This window comes from Sturnira hondurensis, unplaced genomic scaffold (genome assembly GCF_014824575.4).
Source record: "Sturnira hondurensis isolate 20B ecotype Veracruz unplaced genomic scaffold, ASM1482457v3 Scaffold0025370, whole genome shotgun sequence".
NCBI classification, from domain to species: Eukaryota; Metazoa; Chordata; class Mammalia; order Chiroptera; family Phyllostomidae; genus Sturnira; species Sturnira hondurensis.
The window spans coordinates 5254471-5276205 of NW_028098001.1; the positions used below are offsets into that span (position 1 = coordinate 5254471).

The following is a 21735-nucleotide window of genomic DNA, read 5'->3' on the forward strand; positions in this document are numbered from 1 at the left end:
TCTTCGAAGGCAGGTTTTTCTCTTCCTTTCTCATATGAGGCCAGAGAACTCAAGTGGCCATGAGGAAATGTCATGGCCATGACATGTCCTCAAGCTCCAGGAAGTGGCAGGACAGGGATTCCTGGTTTGTAGGGCTGCCTTGGATCCGCTACAGTGAGGGTTAAAATACACATTTCCAGCCCCACTCCAGTTACACTAAATCCACGTGGCTTGGAAACTGTTGTAATACCAGGAGACAGGAAGGTGCCTGGGAGAGTCTGAGTTATGTAGGCAGGGAAAGCAGGAGATTCCAGTGTGGAAAAAAAGGACAAGTCTTTGGCAATCTGGGATTAAAAAGGGAATGGAGGCTTCTGGCCAAGATGGAGGTGTAGGCGGAAATACTGCATCTCCTTGCACAGCCAAATTTAAGGACAACAAAGATTTAGAAACAAAAACACAACCAGAACAGACAAAATTGAACTGTACCGAAGTCCAACAAAAACGAACCATTCATCCAGACCAGTAAGAGGGCCGGAGTTGGCGGCTGGCACAAAGGGGTATCAGCAGGAAAAGGTGGTGATTGGCAGACCCGGGTGTGGGGAGGAAACAAGCAAACCCAGTGAGACACACAAGGCAGCTGGCTGACTGCAGACACATTCGTGTGCAGATAAACCAGGCAAAAGCGGGCAGTGAGACAGACTGTGCAACCCAGGGCCCCAGTGCAGAAAAATAAAGCCTAAAAGCACCAATTAAAAACACTTGCGGGGGCTGAGGTGCCAGGAGAGACTCCCAGCCTCATAAGAGAGTTCGTTGGAGAAACCCACAGGGTCCTAGAATGTACACAAGCCCACATACTGGGAACCAGAACCAGAAGGGCCCAATTTGCTTATGGGAAGCAGCAGAGGGGACTGAAATTCGAGAGTGAAACAAGTGCCATTGCTCCCTCTCTGACCCCCGCCCCCACATGCAGCATCACAACCCAACCACTGGGTTGACCCACCCTGGTGAACATCTAAGGCTCCACCCCTCATGCTTAACAGGCGCAAACAGACCAAAACATTGTGGCTCAAACAGAAGAACAGATCAAATCCCCAGAGCCAATACTTCTAAGAAACCAAGAGATAGCCAGCCAATCAGATGCACAGTTCAAAGCACTGGTGATCAGGATGCACACAGAATTGGTTGAATTTGGTCACAAATTACATGAAAAAACGAAGGCTATGATAAGTGAAATAAAGGAAAATGCACAGGGAACCAATAGTGATGGGAAGGAAACTGGGATTCAAATCAATGGAGTAGACCAGAAGAAAGAAAGAAAAAAACAAACAGAAAAGAATGAAGAAACAAGAATTCAAAAAAATGAGGAGAGGCTTAGGAACCTCCAGGACATCTTTAAATGTTCCAACATCCGAATTATAGGGGTACCAGAAGGAGAAGAGGAAGAGCAACAAGTGGAAAAGTTATTTGAATAAATAATAAAGGAGAACTTCCCCAATCTGGCAAAAAAAAAAAAAAAAAAAAAACCCACAGACTTCCAGGAAGTCCAGGAAGCTCAGAGAATCCCAAAGAAGGTGGACCCAAGGAGGAACATACCAAGGCACACTAGCCAAGATTAAAATGAAGGAGAGAATCCTGGAAGCAGCAAGAGAAGATTAAAATGAAGGAGAGAATCCTAAAAGCAGCAAGAGATAAGGGGACAGTCACCTATAAAGGAGTTTCCATCAGACTGTCAGCTGATTTCTCAGAAAAGACCTTACAGGCAAGAAGGTGCTGGAAAGAAGTATTCCAAGTCATGAAAGGCAAGGACCTACATCCAAGATTACTGTATCCAGCAAAGCTTTCATTTCGAATGGAAAGGCAGATAAAGTGCTTCTCAGATAAGGTCAAGTTCAAGGAGTTCATCATCACCAAGTCCTTACTATATGAAATGTTAAAGGGACTTATCTAAGAAAAAAGAGATAAAAATATGAACAGTGAAAGGACAGCAAACTCACAGTTATCAACAACCACACCTAAAACAAAAGCAAACTAAGAGGACAGCTAGATCAGGAGCAGAACCATAGAAATGAAGAACACATGGAGAGTTAGCAACAGGGGAGTGGAAGGAGGAGAGGTGGGGAGACGGTACAGAGAATAAGTAGCATAGACCGTGGGGAGAAAATAGGCAGGGGGAGGGCAAGAATAGTGTGGGAAATGTAGAAGCTGAAGAACTTATGACACATGGACATGAACTAAAGGGAGGAATGTGGGTGGGAGGGTTGTGCACGGTGGAGGGGAATGAAGAGGAGGAAATGGGACAACTGTAGTGGCATAATCAATAAAATATATTTTTAAAAAGTGAATGGAAAAAATTGTATTGAACACCGTATGTTGAATGAGTGAATTAATGAACCAATAAACAAACAAAGCTATGTAGTGCTTTAATCCTCCCAATCCTACCACGTGGGCATGGTCTATTGTACCTGTTTTGTACAAGTTGCACACAAATGTTAAGTGTCTTGCCAGAGATTCTGCAGCTAGTGAGTCAGGATTCAAAGACAGGCAGCTTTGCTCCAGAGCCTGATTCTCAACCATTACACTCCACTGTCTCTGTATACCATACTGTAGACAGTATTTAGTGAGTGCTTACCACACGCTAGGAATTGTTACGGCACTTAGCCTATTTGTTCTTACTGCTCATAACAACTGGATTACAGATGCAGAAACCTTACAGAAAGCTTGCGTGGTGGGAGGAGCATAGCAGTCAGTGCACAGATGCCAGCAGGTCTGCTCCGTGGCATGGCTCGTCAGCGTGGCACCCACACTGCCTCTCACTATGAAAGAGGGTTCTGACTTGTATGAAACAGAGGCAAAGGTAGCAGAGAGAAAACAGGGAAAGCCTGCGATAGGAAGGTAGACTATTCAAAGCCACACGTTTAGTAAATACGAGGGGATAGAGTCTTTTAGGAAATGTTATTAGATGAGAAGCAATACAAGTCCCCTTTCTATCTGCTAGATGCCTTCTCTTGACATGAAAGAGAAATTATCAGGGTTAAGTGCCTATAAGAGCAGACATTCTCAATATAAGTATGTGTAGAATTAGTCAGATGGTGGTGAGGATGGTTCCTGATGCAAGTGGAGTACTTTAAACTTCTCAGCAAGCTCTCAGGTCCTCTGCCTTATTTGACCTTCATGATTAATGTGGGATATTAACAAGGGAGGCTGCCATGGTGTCATTGCCAACTTGCCAGAAAGCACCAGATTTCACACATTGTCCCTTAATTTTCTCACTGACCATGGATGGAAGTCCAGCAACTTGGCCTCTCCCTAAGTTTAGCAGGAGAATCTAGCAAACAAAAACATACATCATTCTTCATGCAGCCCGTGTTTGCTCAATGTAAGAAACTCTCCATCTGCACAGAACTACAAATTAATGTAATACACAAAGAAGTTAACTTTCTTTTCCGAACAATGGCTTTTGTTTGTGGAATGTGCGCTGTAAAACAAAGACCATCCCGAATACCTTTGCTTCATCTCATTTAATCTTCACGTAGCCGTTTTGCAGGTGGAGAAATCAAGGCTTACAGAGTCTAATGAATGTCCTCCAAGCCCTGCAGCTAGGAAGCGGGAGAGCAGGGACTCGCATGGAGACCGCTCTGCCTGGGGGGTGGGAAGGGAGATGGGGAGCAGGTGCACTGTAGGAAAGCACCTGTGCTTTTCTGTGCTGGTCTGGTGCCACCTGCTCAGAGGGCTGGCCTTGTCACGCCCCTCCCAGAGCATTTGGAAAGCGTGTTTTCTCCCCCCTAAATAATCCTTTCTTTAATGTACTTTGCATTATCTGAATCATTTCTTGTGGGGTACAAATGGTGTGTGTGAGTGGTGGTGTAGTGTAGGCATATAAAAGCGTTTATATTTTAAACAGCATAATCACTGCCAGCAAGCATTAGTGTCCCTGCCTTTTGATAACAGTCATTACGCCGAGAAGCTGCCAAGGACAGGACAGGGACTTGGAAGTCTTCGAGCACATCCTCCCCTCCCTTCCTCTCCACCCAGTGTCTCCTCACTGACCTCCTGCCTTTCCCCATACTCCCAGGAGGCCATTTCACATGTGTGCTAATATTCCAGCTCCATTTGATCTCCTGTATGGTGACAGATGGCCCAAGTGCTTTTATTACCTGATGTGGGATTTAACAAACTGCCGACCAATGGGTTAGCCTCATGGTTTTAATCATTTTAAAATGGAAAAACAAGAGTGAGGGTACCCGGGCTTCAGCAGACATATACAAGCCTTTCCCAGAACATTTCCCTAAAGGCCCCTTGAGCTGGATGACTTCTCTGCCCCAATTAGGTGCTGCCTGCCTACCTTGGGTGCTGAGTTTTGATTGTTCTAGTTATCCGGTGAATCATCTTGCAACCTAAATTTCACCTATCCCAGCTTGCATTCCCACAGAGAGGGTATTTCAGAACAGAACCATGTTGTCCAAAAGACCCCAACACATGAGAGAAGCAGGTTTCCTGTTATTAGGAACCTCTTCTGGCCCTGGCCAGTGTGGCTCAGCTGGTTGGAGCATCGTCCTGTGGCTGAAGATTGCAGGTTTGGTTCCGGTTAGGGCACATACCTAGGTTGCAGATTCTATCTCCAGGGGAGCATGTACAATCTGCTGTCCAGGCACATGCAATCCCTGGTCCAGGTGTGTTCGGGAGGCAACTGATTGGTGGTTCTCTCTCACGTTGGTGTTTCTCTCTCTCTCCCTTCCTTTCTCGCTAAAAGCAAGAAAGGAAGCAAAAATGTCATGGGGTGAAGATAAAACTTTTAAAAAAGAACCTCTTCTGTGAAAGCTATATTTCTGCCAAACTTCAGTGATTCACTTCTGTTTTCTCTCCCACCTATAAGCAGCATGCCCTCTCAGGAAGCAGGACAGGCACTGGCAGAGATCACAAGGATGAACAGCCACATAACTATAGATATTCTTCTGTGCAGGCAGGCCTTTCTGTGGAGGCTGGAGGTCCCCCCCCATGAAGGAGTTAGATTTGATAATCCAGTCTTTAGCATCATAATTCCTGGTCAGGTGAGTCTACTATCAGCCAGGTCAGCATGTCATCACCTATAAGCAATAACTAGCCCAGAAAGCAGCTGAGGACAATGGCGTTGCTAATACCGTTTCTTGACTTTGCACGGGCATCCAAGCCCAGCGTTGTCACCAACCTTGTGGGTAAACTTCTGACAGTAATTGCACAGTAAAGTCTTTTGAAGCTAATTTAAGGAGCAAAATTCTTTAAGTATGACACTTAGATGTTCCCTTCTTTTCTCTCTCCTCCCTTTTTTCTTTCTCTTTCCTTTCTTCTTTCCCTCCCTCTTCCTGCCCACCCGCAGTCAGATCTGAAGTCCAGTCATGGCTGAGTTCAGCTTTTGACGGTCTTAGGTTTGACAGTAATGCTGAAGCTGAAATTAGACAGACTTGCAATCTCCCCATTTTTCTGCATTTGACTATCTGTTGTCTTTTCTTACTCTTTGATTCTCTGTTGTGAGTTTTGACTTGGTTCTTTTCTAAAACAGAATAATTTCTGTCAGGTTCTGGGAACTCCCCTCCTACCCAACGGAGTTTTGGGGAGGGGACGCGCACCCTGTGTTGAACTGTGCACTAGGTGCAAATCTGCAGTGCCTTCTATTAAAATGTAAAATGATCCGTTGAGTCAGCCTCCCTCTGGGTTGACTCAGATGCTTTATGGCGCACTTTGCATGTCATTTCTCTGTACTGATTTCCCCATGGAGAAGGGCGTCTGATGGAATCCAGGCAGACTGAAGATTGCTCTGAGTCAAATGGATCTTTTATTCTTTTAGTATTAACCCTTCTCTCTCAGTTCCCCGTCCTTGCATTTTCCCTGAAGGAACCTTAATGAAGTAAATAGGTTCCACCGCCCTCATTTAGCCTCCTAATCACTGTTCATCATTTCTTCTCACATTAGCAGCACGGAGCTCTAGGGTAATATTCCTCTGGCTGGGAGGAGGGCGGAGGGGACCCTGGGAAGGAATATTTCAGATGCCCTGATAAAGAAAAATGTAGAAAAGAAATGACTTTTCTCTGTCCTCTAACTTCTAATAGGCAAGAAGCAAATGCTAATGGGAAGCAGAGACTGATGTATGAGAAATGAATATAAATGGAGAACATATATAGAAAGAGGTAGCATCCAAGACAACCTGGGAATGACAAGATAGAAAAGAAAACTCACCCAAGAGAGAAAAGGGGCTGCCTCACCAGAATAAATGAGGGCTTTGACTGTACTCTTACCATGGGGATTACCATAAAAGAACCAAAAACAAGCATCAAAATATAGAGAAGTAGAGCAGGGTAGATGATCACAAATCTGCTGGTCCCGAATTCCACACTGTCTCCCTGTCCACCCTGCTCTGTTGCCCATGCCCACACCGCCACCATCACCCAACTTCCACTAGCAATAATCATGGATCTTAGGGGACCTGGCATGGAGTCCATTTCACCCCGTGATTTCAGAGCACGTCATTCTTTCATCCAGAGATGACAGTGTGTACGCATGTTGTTGTGAAGCCCAGCTGTGGCCTCTCTGGCCCTGAAACTGTGATCTTGCCGGACATCACTGAGTGGAGACTCCGACAAGAGAGAAGACGGACACCCGCAATTCTGTAGCCACATATGTGAGACAGCTTGTGAGACCCTGTCCTGCCAGGCAGAGTGCTTTTGGGGGTGGGGCAGCATGGAGAACACAGTGCTGACGTGTACCTCTGAGTACTCTGTTACTCTGACCTGAGAAAATTGGCCCTTGATTCATCTTTCCTTCGAGTGACTTTATTTATAAGGGAGAAAAGTTCAAACTGTCGTTGGAAAGGCTTTCCTTTTTTCTTCATCTTTCCCCAAAATTATGTGATGGCATTTTTCCTTCCCAGCTAGCTGTATTATTTTTGAGCATCTCTAACTTCCTAAAAAAAGCCTTCTCAAGAACTGTCATTAGAGAAGCTCATGTTTCAGGTTTTTCCTAAATTTCTGTACTTTCATAGAACTATAAAAATTAGAACTAGAGAAACATTGCAGGTCGCCCAGTGCATTTCCTCATTTATGATAAGGAAGTGGAAGTGCACTGAAGGGACTCGGTTTTCTCAGATGGAGCAAGGATCTCGGAGAAGAGTTTTGCTCTGAAGCCAAAGCCTGGGCTCAGATTTCTCACCACCTCCCAAAAGGCTTTGTCCCACGTTCTGCCCAATTTTCCAGTTTCTGATTTAAAACCTTCCACTTGGATTTGGTTAGATCTGATTGCCGTTAAGGACCCTTTTGACCTTAAATAGTAGGCTCTCAGTTGTGGGTATGTGTTTTCATTTAAAACCAAAGTCCACCCTAGGACCTTTGTAATTAGGTCACTGAACCAGAGGCAGATTACTTGAGTTGTTAACCCTTTCCTACAATTTTAACGGAGGGGTAGCTGAGTATTTTTTAGTTATAAAACTGAACACAGATATAAAAAGTGTGTAAGACTAATATATAATCTAACACCAACTGAACACCCATCTGCCTATTGCCGATGTCAAGAAATAGGACCTTGCCCTGGCTGATGTAGCTGAGGGGAACTGAGTGGGGGCTGAGAACCAAAGGGTGGCAGTTCGATTCCCAATCAGGGCACATGCCTGGGTTGCAGGCCAATTCCCAGCAGGGGACGCATGAGAGGCAACCACACATTGTAGTTTCTCTCCCTCTCTTTCTCCTTCCCTTCCCCTCTCTCTAAAAATGAATAAATAAAATCTTTTTTTAAAAAAAGAAAAAGGAATAGGACCTTGTGACAGCACCCCTGAGGGCCCTCATGCTGCATTCCCACAGCAGTGTTCTCCCCACAAATGGAACCTCTGAGTCTTGTCTGTATAGTTTTACCATCTACATGTGTGTCCCCAGGTATTTAAGTTTTGCCCATTTTTGAACTTAATATAATTCAAAGTCAGTTGTGTGTTCTTGCTTCTCTGGCTCAGTATCCAATACTAGGTTTGTGAGATTCATTCATGTTGTTGCATGTGGCTCAAATTTGCTTAGTATTCTTTCATGACATGAAGACACCACAGTGCATTTATTCATTCTACTGCTGATGGACATTGTGTTGTTTCCAGCTGGGAGGTGTGCTGAACAGTGCTGCTATGAACACTCGTATAGAGTTTCAGTTGCAGACATACAGCAGTTTCTCTTGAGTGTAACCTAGGAATGGAATTACAGGGTCTTAATCTGTACCCTTCTTCAACTTTGCCAGATAATGCCAAACTGTTTTCCCGAGAAGTTGAACCAACCATCAGTGCATGAGAGTCCTGCTACTTGACATCTTCACAAACACTTGTTACTGCCAAAGTCTCTAATGCTTTGCAGTTTGATGAATGTGCAGTACATCTTTAGTTCTTTATTACCTTTAGATTAATGCATACAGTCTGCTACCAACAGTCTAATATTTCTTCTAGCTCAGCCTCTGTCACATCCTGAGTCTTCATGTAGTATACTTTATAAGTGCTGGTAGTTGTCACTATTTTATTATGGGATATTTTGGAAGTTTGGATTTTTTTTTTTGATCTGTTCAAAAGAACAAGTGAGCTTTGGCTGGCATGGCTCAGTGGATTCAGTGCTGACCTGTGAACCAAAAGATCGGGAATTCGATTCCCAGTCAGGGCACATGCCTGGGTTGCAGGCCAGGTGCCCCACTAGGGGCCTGCAAGAGGCACCAATGACTACTTCTCTCACACATTGGTATTTCACTCCCTCTCTGTTTCCCTCCATTCTGCTGTCTCTAAAAATAAAAACACAAATATCTTTTTAAAAATTTTTTCAAAAAAGAACAAGTGGAACATCAACAACAAAAATTACCAAAAAATCACAGCTTCTTATGATGGTCCCTAATTTTTTAAATATTTTTCAAGTGTGTAGTAGAAAACATTGTCACAAACTATGTCAGTAAATTGAACTTCCTCCTGAAAGTTCAAGGAAAATGGAAGTTTATATTGAAGCACAAGAATCATTCTGAGCTATTAAGGGTTTGATGATACAATCACAAGTGCTTCCTCCTAACAACAGCCTTAAATTTCAGTTCCCTTGGAACTGACTAGTACACACGCAGATGGAGTGTTCGAGTAAATAAAGAACATGGCATGCTTTAGCTGCTCTGTGTCAGGCCCTTGCTTTAGCTCTTGAAAGCATTAGACACATTAAGTGACAGGCACTGCAGTTTTCCATTAGAAAATACTGAAAGTGGATTGCTTTCCACTCTAAGTAAGAAGTTTGGGTCTTGATGCGATTGCAAAGTGTTTCCAATCCAAAAGTAATAATGTAGTAGTTTTAATGGCACTGCAAATGCTAAAATTTCTATAGAATTGGTAACTTTCTTTTATAAAAACTAATCCTTACCATTTCATATAAATAACTTTCTTAAAAAGCATGCTTAATTAGGTCAGAAGTTTACTAAGCAATTACTAAATAATTTAGTGTTTGCTTCACAGAAGTATTTACTCAATGCACTGTTTCTAGAGGAAATGGGGTTGAAATTTCAAGTGAAATGGCTTATAATTTGGTCTTTCTCATCACCTGCAAGAGGTATTCATTTCTTTTCATCTGAAACATTCTAGACATGACAGGTTGTCTGGAAAACTTAACATTCTACTCTTTTGTGAATTACAGCTTTTCAGATTTCCCACTGTAGATTTTTTTCTTTTTTTAGTTCTTTGATTTATACTTTTACTTCACAACTATTAGATATTTAATTTCTGAATATGATCCAAAAATGAATGAAGAGTGAATGAGTGAGTTAATAAGTGAGTTTGCCTTCATTATTACTCTGTCTTTTACTGGTAAGAGTTGTGGTATATGTAGCTTTTTAAAAAAAATACATTTTATTGATTATGTTATTATAGCTGTCCCAGTTTTTCCCTTTTTGCCCTCTTCTGCCTGGTACTTCCCTTCAGCAATCCCCCACCATCCCACTTAGTTCATGCCCACAGGTTGTACATATAAGTTCTTTGGCTTTTCCATTTCCTATATTAGTCTTAACTTGCCCGTGTCTATTTTGTACCTACCAATTTGTACTTCTTAGTCCTTGCACCTTTTCCTCCATTCTCCTCCTTCCCCCTCCCAGCTGATAACCCTGCAAATAATCTTCATATCTATGATTCTGTTCCTGTACTATTTGTTTGCTTACTTTTTTAATTTTAATTGTTATTCAAGTACAGTTTTCTGCCCTTTACCCCTGTCCCAGCCCACCTCCCTCCCGTCTCCACCCCTCCTGTTGTTATTGACCATGTGTCCTTTATACTAGTTCCTTCCAACCCTTCCCTCCTTCCCCTGAAATTCCTTCCCCTCTCCCCTCTGGTCACTGTTAGCCTGTTCTCAATTTCACTGTCTTTGGTTATATTTTGCTTGTTTGTTTATTTTGTTGATTAGATTCCTGTTAAAGGTGAGATCATATGGTATTTGTCTTTTTCCGCCTGGCTTATTTTGCTTAGCATAATGCTTTCCAGTTCCATCCATGCTGTCACAAAGGGTAGGAGCTCCTTCTTTCCTTCTGCTGCATAGAATTCCATTGTGTAAATGTACCTCAGTTGTTGATAGTTGTGAATCATTCCCTTTTAATGTTCATAGTTATGATCTTCTTTTTCTTAGATAAGTCCCTTTAACATTTCATGTAATAAGGGCTTGGTGGTGATGAACTCCTTTAATTTTACCTTATCTGGGAAGCACTTTATCTGCCCTTCCATTCTGAGTGATAGTCTTGCTGGATAGAGTAATTTAGTAATCTAGAGTGTAGGCCCTTGCTTTTCATCACTTCAAATACTTCTTGCTAGTCCTTTCTTGCTTACAAAGTTTATTTTGAGAAATCAGCTAACAATCTTATGGGAACTCCTTTGTAGGTAACTCTATGCTTTTCTTTCACTGCTTTTAAGATTCTCTTTTTACCTTTAACCTTTGGCATTTTAATTATGACTTGTCTTGGTGTGGTCCTCTTTGTGTCTAACTTGTTTGGGACTCTCTTTGCTTTCTGGACTTATATCTCTATTTCCTTTGCCAAATTAGGGAAGTTTTCTTTCATTATTTCTTCAAATAAGTTTTCAATTTCTTGTTCTTTCTCTTCTTCTTCGGGCATCTCAATGATTCAGATATTGGTATGTTTAAAGTTGTCCCAGAGGTTCCCAAGCCTATCTTTGTTTTTTTTTTTTTTAATTCTTTTTTCTTCTTGCTTTTCTGATTGAATGCTTTTTATTCTCGTGTTCCAAACAGTCGTTTTGATTCTCAGCTTCCTCCATTCCACTGTTGGTTCTCTGTAGATTTTTCTTTATTTTACTTTGTGTAACTTTCACTTCTTCCCTTATATTTTTGCCATACTCAGTGAGTTCTTTGAGCATCCTGATCACCAGTGTTTTGAACTCTGCATCCAATAGATTGGTTATTTTGATTTCATTTAGTTCTTTTTTGAAGTTTTGTTGTGTTCTTTCATTTGGGCCATATTTTTTTTGTCTGATCAATTTGACAGCCTCCCCATGTTTGTTTCTATGTGTTAGGTAGAACTTCTTGACTCCCTGTCTTAGAAAAGGTACCTGTAAATTGTGTGGGGTGGAAGCTTAGGTAATTGTTCGGGCAGGGCAACCCACTTCACCACTTAGTGGCTCTGTGTCGGGGAGGACTCCAAGAGAGGACTGTCTCACTGCTTGGCTTCTGGAGGTTTGCCTGGAACTCTCCATGCTTCCAGTCACTTCACCAAATTCCTCTATGCAACTGGTGCCCTTCCAGCTGTTGCCTTGGTGGTGAATTCCAGAGTGGGTAGGTTTGCATATGTTCTAATTCCATGCAGGCCTTTTAAATGGACTCTCCTGAAAATCTGGCAGTTTCTTCTGCTTCCCAAATGCCCACTGGTTTTTACAGTCAGAAGTTATGTGGATCTATCTTCCTGGTGCTGGAACCCTGGGCTTTGCATTGTGGCCTGGTCTGGGGTTACTTGCTCCCAAGGTATCCCTCCCGAATTTCATCTACCACATGTGAGTGTGTGACCACCCATTCCACCACTGCCTTTCCACACCACACTGCATTTCCACACCTCTCGGCCAGTCTTTGCAAGTCTGCCTCTCTTACCCGTCTGCATGAATGTGGCTTTTTATATCCTTGGTGGTTGGACTCCCATACAGCTTGACTTTCTGACAGTTCTGGTTGTTATTTGTTTTGAGATATAGTTGTGATTCTCTTTGTGGTTGCATGAGGAGGTGAAGTGTGTCTAACTACACCTCCATCTTGACAGAAAGTCCTGAGAGTCTTCTGTGTAGCTTTTTAAGAAGATGAACACAGTATGATAAAATAATAGTAACTAACTTTTACTTCTAAACCATATGATAAGATGATTGGGGTATATGTATATGTCCATGTGCAGCTGGGGTTTTTTGGCCTACAAAAAGAAGAATAAGATCCAGCCAAAACCCAAATCAGAACCTTTGGAAAGCTTCCTTACCATCTGATTTCAGCTGATGCCTGCACACTTTAACGTAGTGTCTAATGCGTAACATGAAGACTGACTGTTAGATTCATATGTGCTATTCTGGGCTCTGTTACTCACTATAAAGTATCTCATTCTTAGATTCCGTGGATCCTGCTCAATATTTCAGAAGTTGCTGCATTGGGGGTAAAATGTTGTTTAATGAATATTAGTAAGGCATGTGAAAAAAAAGAAAACTGAATGGAACATAATGCAGTGATAGGAGAAACAGATTTCAGGTTGGCATTAGTCAGTCAAAAACAGACAAATTGGAGGAGTTCCTAGAAGAGCACCCATGATAATCGAAGGATGAGGAGGGCTGGCTGATTTCTAAATTTCTAAAAGAAGAAGAGACAGTATGTCCCGTTATGCTTGAAAAGGGGCCAACAGGAAGGAAAATGATGAGATCTAATAGGAATGTAAAAGCAAAGAGGAGTAGACTGGTGCTGGCATAGCGTGGGGAAAGATTATCCAGGAATAATGTAATAAAATCAAGAATAGCCTCAGTCAGGTTAAAGTCTAGCTACAGCTTCTTGGAAATAATAGGATTTACATTATAACATTTGATGAACAGCTCTGTTTTTAAATGTCTTCTAAAACTCCCTGGAAGGTTTAGTCCAAAAACCAGACATCCACATTCATATAATTATCATAGCCTGTTCATTGATTCAGGGTGCATATATTGCCACACCTCCCTTATTTTCCCAAACCTGCCCTAATATCAGGATATGGATTCTTTTCTTAAGCCCCTCGGCTGCTGCAGCTTTCCTAGAGCCAGAAAGGGAGCATCTTGCTTGTGAGCTGGACTCTGAGAAACCATCCACTCACTGCCTTTGTCTTCACCACTGTTCATGACTCACTGCTCCTCCCTGGATCCTCCTCCCAAGGATCTGGCCAGATCCTTGTCCAGTGCACCTGGACAGTCGTCGGGCCCCTACTTGGACTTCAGTGGAGCTCCACCCTGAGTTCCAGGTGACATATTCTTTTAGCAGTTACTCCCTTAGTCAGCCATGGTTCCCAGAACAAACCTCTGGGCCAACATATCCAGGACTAGAGGAGCTCATAGCGTCAGTTCCACATATTGTGCCAAAATATCCTCCTGGGTTTGGATTTCCTGTTTCCTAAAGGTAATTTCACTTTAATGGAGTTGTGCCCCTGTGTACTCAGGGATACCATCATCCAGAGCAACAGTTCTTCCTAACTGGGCATCTATGGGAGCCAGGGATTCGGGTCCTAGTTTCTTCTTTTATATTGTCCCCCCTGTTCTCTGCAGCCAGCTCTGCGATATCAACTATGAAAGAGGCTACATAATTGCTCTTTTTAAGATCACAGAAAGCTAACTTCTCTCAACTAAAATGATAATATCCCATTCCCTATGATCAATTAGATTATTTGTTTTATAGACTCTGAAACTCAGATTTGTAGATCTGTATGAAGTTGGCTGCTCTTATAGTGCAGACTTCTCATTTTACAGACATGGAAACAGGTCCATAGAAAAGTGGTTTATCCAAAATCCTCAAAGCTAGTCAGTGTCAGAACTGGACCAAAAACCCTAGATCACTGGTCCACTCCTCTTTCCACTGCACCTCACTTCCATTTCTCTTTTGGTTTTATTTAACTTTGTGTTTCACAAAATAACTTATAGCTTTGTATCTTTTAGAGTAAGGTTCTCTCTTATTGGTGTAGGTACCTTAATAAATGGACTAGAAAAATGAGATGTCCTTTAGAAACCTCCTGCTTCTTATGAATTATGCACACCATTTACATCCTAAAACATTGATTGCTCCACCCCCACCACCCAGTTTTGAGTGCTGCCAACTAACAAAATGTTAAGAAATGGAATCCAACAACTTGTAAAAATGCAAATACATTAAGATCAAGTAAAGGTTATCCTAGAAATGCAAGATTGGTGTAACATTCAAAAATAAGTCAACATTGTTTACCTTATTAACATACCTTTTGAGAAAAGAAGAACTGTGTGATTATCCTAATACATGCAGAAAAGCATTTGTCAAAATCCAGCACCCATTCACCCATTCCTGATTTTTAAAAAAACTTTCAGCAAATGAGGAATAGAAAGACACTTCTGCAACTCAATAGGCCCATGTATAAAATACCTGTAGCTACCATCATAAATAACAGTGACCGGCTGAATACGTTTCCCCTAACGTTAGGAACAAGGCAAGGATGCTTGTTCTTACCACTTATGGTCAACATTGTACTACAGGTACAATGCAGTACTGATGCATCTAGCCAATGCATTAAGGCAAGAAAAAGGCCTTGAAATCATCCAGATTAGAAAGGAAGTAAAATATCTTCATTTACTGACAGCATAACCATCTATGTAAAAAATCTATGCAATCTATCAAAACAAAAAGGCCATGAGAACTAATAAGCAAGTTAGGCAAAGCTGCAGGATACAAGGTCAATATACAAAAATCATTTATATTTCTGTATACTCAAAATAAAAAATCAGAAATTTAAATCTAAAAGCCAAACTATTTATAATTGCATTAAAATGTTAATATGTAGGTATAAGTCTGACAAAAGATATAACCTTGGTTTAGGCAAAGATATTTTTAGATACAATACCACAAGTATGATTCATAAAAGAAAAAATTGCTGAATTGGACTTCATCAAATGAAAACTTCCTCTGTCTGAAAAACACCATTAAGAGAATGAAAAGATAAGCCACAGTTTAGAAAAGATTTGAAATATTAGCAAACCAAATACAGCAGTGTATCAAAAAGATCATACTTCATGATCAAGTGGGATTTATTCCAGGAATGCAAGGTTGGTACAACGTTCACAAATCAATAAATGTGATTCATTGCATTAAAAAAATGAAGGATAAAAATCACATGATCATATCAATAGATGCAGAAAAAGCACTTTTTAAAAAAAGCATTCTGCACCCTTTTATGATAAAAACTCATAGCAAAGTGGGAATAGAGGAAACATACCAAACATAATGAAGGCCATAAATGACAAATCCACTGCCAGCATCACACTCAATGTGCAAAAACTACAAGTGTTCCTCTTAAGATCAGGAACAAGACAGGGATGTCCGCTTTCACCTTTCTCATTCAACATAGTAATGGAAGTCCAAGCTACAGAAGTCAGAGAAGAAGAAATAAAAGTCATCCAGATTGGAATGGAAAATGTAAAACTGTCTTTATTTGCAGATGACATGATACTGTACATAGAGAACCCCAAAGATTCCACCAAGAAACTACTGGAACTGATCAATGAATTCATAAAAGTAGCAGGATACAAAATTAATATCCAGAAATTAGTTGCATTTTTATATGCCAATAACAAACTAACAGAAAGGGAAATGAAAAAATAATCCCAATTATAATTGCTTCAAAAAGAATAAAATATCTAGGGATATATTTAACCAAGGATGTAAAAGACCTTACTTGGAAAATTATAAGACACTGAGGAAAGAAATGAAGAAGATACAAATAAGTAGAAGCGTATACCATGTTCATGGATAGGAAGAATTAACATCATTAAACTGCCCATACTACCTAAAGGCACCTATGCAATTCCTATGAAGAGTCTGATGACGTATTTCACAGAACTAGAATAAATATTCAGAAATTTATGTGGAACCACAAAAGGCCCTGCATAGCAACAGTGATTCTGAGAAAGAAAAACAAAGTTGGGGGAATCATGCTACCTAATACCAAACTATACTATAAGGCCATAGTAATAAAAACAACATGGTATTGGCATAAAAACAGACACACAGATCAATGAAACAGAATAGAGAGCCCAGAAATAAACCCACACCTTTATAGTCAATTAAATATTTGACAGAGGAAGCAAGCACATACAATGAGCTGAATGAAGATAGTCTATTCAATAAATGGTACTGGGAAAATTGGACAGATAAGTGCAGAAAATTGAAACTAGACCACCTTCTTACATCACACACAAGAATAAATTCAAAGTGAACTTAAGACTTAAATGTTAGACCTGAAACTATAAAAATCCTAGAAGAAAATATAGGCAGCAAAATCTCGGACATTGCTCGTGGCGATTTTATTAGATATATCTCCCTAGGCAAGGGAAGCAAAAGGAAAAATAAACAATGGGACTGCATTAAACTAAGTTTTTGCACAACAAAAGAAAACATCAACAAAATTTTTAAAACCCACAGAATGGGAGAACCTATCTACCAATACATCTGATAAGGTATTAATACCCTAAATTTATAAAGAGTTTACAAAACTCAACACCAAAAAAACAACCCAATTGAAAAATGGGCAAAGAACCTGTGTAGATACTTCTCCAAAGGACATACAGGTGGCCAATAGACATATGGAATGATGTTCTGTGTCACTAATCATCAGAGAAATGCAAATTAAAACCACAATGAGATATCATCTCACACCTGTCAGAATGACTCTCATCAATAAGTCAACAAATAGCAAGTGCTGGCAAGGATAAAAAGAAAGGGGACCCTTTTGCACTGTTGGTGGGAGGGCAGACTAGTGCAGCCACTGTAGAAAACAGTATGGAGATATATCAAAAAATTGAAAATAGATCTGCCTTTTGACCCAGCAATCCCACTTCTGGGAGTACATCCAAAGGAACCCAAAACACTAATTCAAAAGAACATAAGCACTCCTATGTTTATTGCAGCATTATTTACAGTCGCCAGGATATGGAAGCATCTCAAGTGTCCATCAGTAGATAAGTGGATAAAACAACTATGGGACATTTACACAATGGAATACTACTCAGCCATAAAAAAGAAAAAGTTTACTCTATGTGATAGTATGAATGGACCTGGAGAACATTATGCTAAGTGAAATAAGCCAGTCAGAGAAAGATAGATACCATATGATTTCACTTATATGTGGAATCTAGTGAAGAAACTGAACTAACTAAATAGAGACAGATTCATAGAGAACAGGATGACAGCTAAGGGGGGAGGGAAGGGTGTGAAAAGGTTGAACAAAAAGGAAAAAGGACTCATAGACATGGATAACAGTGGCAGGGGTTGCAGAGGTGAGGTATAAGGGGACTAAATGGTAATGGAAAAAATACAATTAAAAAGATAAAATGAAAAATTAGAAAAAAATAAAGTATTTGGAAATCACATATCTGATCAAGAATTTCTATTCAGAATGTACAAAGAGGTCTCAAAACTCAATAGCAGCATATGTCAGAGACAGCGCAGGCTTGGTTTCAGGCCACTGCAATAAAGTGAGTGTCTCGATATAGCAAGTCATGATCTTTTTGCTGGTGGAAGTTCTTGCCTTCAATTTTTTAAAAAACACATTTTTAAAATGCAATAAAGTGAAGCATAATAAAATGAGGGATGCCTATAATAAGAAAACAAAACAATAAAAAAAATAAGCAAAGAATCTGAACAAACATCTTTCCTCAGAAGATAAGTAGATGAATAAACACATAAAAGACGCTCAACATTTTCACTCTATTAGAGAAAAGCAAATTAAGCCACAGACAGATCTAACAGTGTGCCTATTAGAATGGCCAAAATTAGAAAGACAGACCACACCAAGTGGTGGCAAGGGTATGAAAGAACTGGAACTCCCATACACTGCTACTGAAAATATGAAATGGTACCAGGTACAGCCACTTTAGAAAACAGGCCTTTTCTTTAAAAGTTAGAGTTACACATGGCAAATGATTCTTCTATCCTGCCCCTAGATATTTACACAAAAGGAATGAAAGGACGTGGTCATACAAAGATTTATACAATAATCTGGGGCAGCTTTATTTGTAATAGCCAAAGACTGGAAGCACCCAATCACTCGTCAGTAGGTGAACAGATGAAAAACTGCACTTTGTCCGTGCAGTGGGACACTGCTCAGCAGTAAAGGACACACAGTGGATGCGCACAACATGGATGAATCACAAAATAGCTAAGCTGGGTAAAAGAAGCCAGACATAAAAGGATATAATCTGTGATTCCCCATCTATGTGAAATATATAAAATGACAACCAATATGTAGTGTCAAAACAGACCTGTGGTTTCAGGGGGAGGGGCACAGAGGTGCAAGGGAAGGACTGTTAGGGGTAGAAAAAGAATTCCGTTGATAAAGGATGCATTCAGTCTTGATTGTGACGATGGTTTCACAGTGGCAAACATACGCCAAAATATATCCAACTGCACACCATAAATATATGCGGTTTACTGTATCTGAAAGCTGTAAAAATTAAATAAGAAAGTAAAACTGTTGGATTTCATACTACTAGTAAACTTTATTGAAAAACTATGTTATCTAAATTAATTACAGATACTGTTTTTTAAGTCTGTCAGTGAACAGTTTTTAAGGCAAAGAACCATTTTTGTAAAGGCAGTCTTCACTATTGAATACATCTGTTTTATGACTTCTATTGTGACATATTGTGTTCACTTAAAGTGGATGTACGTCAAGTCTGCTGGGATGATGACAGAACAATCCCACTTCTTCTCAACAGCTTTTCCTGAGCAGCAGTAGCATTGTGTTGGTTGTACTTGGTCTTGAAGTGGCCAAGGGCAATTGCCATAGCCGGCTACACTGACTCTTTAGTACACAGACAGTTTAGACCACTTGTTAAATTATGTATTGTGACTAGATATGTGGTATCTTAGCCAGATTTCAGCTTAGCAGCTTACAGGTATTTAAATCAAGAAAGCATTACAAATACTTAAAAATGATGCATTTCCACTTAATACAAAGCTCAAATTAATACTTGAATTGGGACTATGTATGCATGAAAGTTTCTTTTCAGTCAGCCAACAAGATCAAAATGACCAAGTTTTAAAGTATGTGTGTTTTAACTGTTTGGGGTGTTCCATTAAAAGACCTAGCCTTTTTTCCACGGGGTGAAAGGACACACTGAATGGAAAGGATACACTCAGCCATAAAACACGACCTTCCAGTATGTTTCCTGAGCTCACTGAACTGAGCATGAATATGCTGATAAGCACTTCTGCCGCTTTGTGCCTGGCTCATGGCAGTGAGACTGAGGAACCATGAAGTTCTATCTCGCCTTCGCTTGTGACCCAGACAGTGGTGACCCGGCCTCTCTTTCTTTCAGGGTGTGAACGGCATGTCTGTGGATGAGAAGCCTGACTCCCCCATGTATGTGTATGAGTCCACAGTCCACTGCACCAACATCCTCCTGGGCCTCAATGACCAGCGGAAAAAGGATATTCTCTGTGACGTGACTCTGATCGTGGAGAGGAAGGAGTTCCGGGCCCACCGGGCTGTGCTAGCTGCGTGCAGTGAATACTTCTGGCAGGCGCTGGTTGGACAGACGAAAAATGACTTGGTGGTCAGCTTGCCTGAGGAGGTACAGTAGTTTGGTTTGATTGTGTGTTGCTAATGGAAGCATATTGACTTGTAGACAATTGGGTGAATACGAAGGTGGACCCTGTGCCACATCCCCACTCAGGGGCTGATGTCCAAGTTACCCACACATTAGGTTTGTGTCATAGCCAGTTTCGATATGATGCATGTAAAGTCTTGGAGACATGAGTCTGAACAGAGCATCTTTCTTGAAGGGAACCGAACCCCACCTGTGGCTCACAGTCACTCGTAGTTTCTAGTTCACTTAGTCTTCCGGTTTTGAGTAGTTCAGCCAAAGTTTGGTACAGTCCTGCATGTGGGATCTGAATCACTGGGACTGTTGCTATGATTTTTCTGTTTCAAATGATTGAAGGAGCACTTGATTTCCCCTGAGAGTTAGAGAATGAGAGTATTCACAGCACCTACCTTGCTTGGGGGAAAAGTAAAAGCAAGCAGTAATTTTCAGTTAATATACTAGATTCTAAGAAGTGTAAACTTGGCTCTTCTCACCATTGTTGAAATACCCTATTCAGGTTTCTTAATTACTTTAGTGAGTCATTTCTGTTCATTGAGGACACTGGTAGCTGGACCTATATGTCCAGAGATGATATTCAGTTGGATGATTTGAGCTGCAGAAATTCACAATGGGCTTCATAATGGGCTTCACAATGATAGGCTTCAAATGGGTCACCCTTTGAACTGGGTATACAGTTTCTCTTCTTCCTTCACCCTGACTCCCCTCCATTTTCATGGGACCAAGGGTAACACTGAGCAGCCTTGGACTTTGTGTTCAGGACCAGAATTATTTCCAGTGCACCAGCAGAGTGTGCAACACTGGGGCCACCACTGTCAGCTGGGCAGGCTGTGCACTGCACACCTCTCAGGAGGACAGCTCACACCCATAGTCTGTCCCAGAGTGGCGCAGTGATCCACTGAGCAGAAACCCTAGAAGAAACCAAAGATGCTCGTCTCCCTGGTGTGAGGTTCTAACGAGTACAACTAGCATTAAATCCCAAGCTCACAAAGCCAAATGTCTCCAGAGGTGTGGCAAACGATATAGATGAGTAAAGAGAATATGTAGAAGACAGGAGGGGTTTGTGGGGCAAGCCACTGCTCCACAGAAAGGCATCCAAATCCAACATAAAAAGCAAGTTGATGGATGAGTAGGGCATGGTTTTCAGAGGGGGTCACCAGAGCCAGTCCCTTGTTAGGCAACATCTGCTGTGACTCCTGCAGAGCGGGAGAGTGGCCAAATCCCAAAGCGAGGACCCACATAAAAGGCTCCTTACTACTCCTCACAGCACGTACAAGTAGGTGACTAGAACAATCCCCATACTAGAAGCCAAAGGACAAATCAGCTGAAGGTAGTGTAACTGGGGCCGGGGTAGGTAGGGAAGTTTATGGCCTTCCCAAGTAATGTGGGAAGGCCAAGGATGGCAGCCACGGTGTGACCCCGTGACTGGAGCTGGATTTTCGTCATCCGCCTGGGTGGGGGGGATACCCATCATTAGGTGTGATGATGATAAGTATAGAAGTTCCCAGTATCATCCCTATCCCATAGAAAACATTTGTCAGATGTAAGACCCTTCCTCCCTCTCTAGATGGGGAGCAAGACTGTCTTTTGAATTTGTTCCAACTCTAGAATTTCCTGGAAATATTTGGAAAACTTTTAATTATCCAAAATCTTGTTAGGGAGAGGTGTGAAGCTTACAGTCAATTTATTATCTGTATCTCTTTGAGAGCCACCTCATTTATGTTTTTTTACTGGTTTTCAAAAAATTAGGTTATATTAAGATATATTTACAGGTCAAAATCAGATTTCGTGTTTTTCTTCCATAACTGTTGGCCCCATCCTAAGACTCCCTGCACCATATGCCCAAAGCCCTGGCCTGCCCCCCACTTACCTCTGGGATCCTGATTTAACCTCAGTGAGCCCCAGTTTCTATCCATAAA

The 21735-nt window shown here is 41.2% G+C and overlaps 1 protein-coding gene across 6 annotated transcripts in view; it reads left to right on the forward strand.

Moving 5' to 3' along the window:
- BACH2 (BACH transcriptional regulator 2) overlaps window positions 1–21735 on the forward strand; it is a 334937-nt gene that overhangs the window by 239160 nt on the left and 74042 nt on the right. For all 6 annotated transcript variants that reach the window (XM_037039303.1, XM_037039305.1, XM_037039304.1 and 3 more), the window contains one exon: window positions 19532–19786. In XM_037039303.1, the coding sequence (XP_036895198.1) occupies window positions 19544–19786 (243 nt within the window). In that variant the 5' untranslated portion in view covers window positions 19532–19543. The remainder of the gene's footprint in view (window positions 1–19531; window positions 19787–21735) is intronic.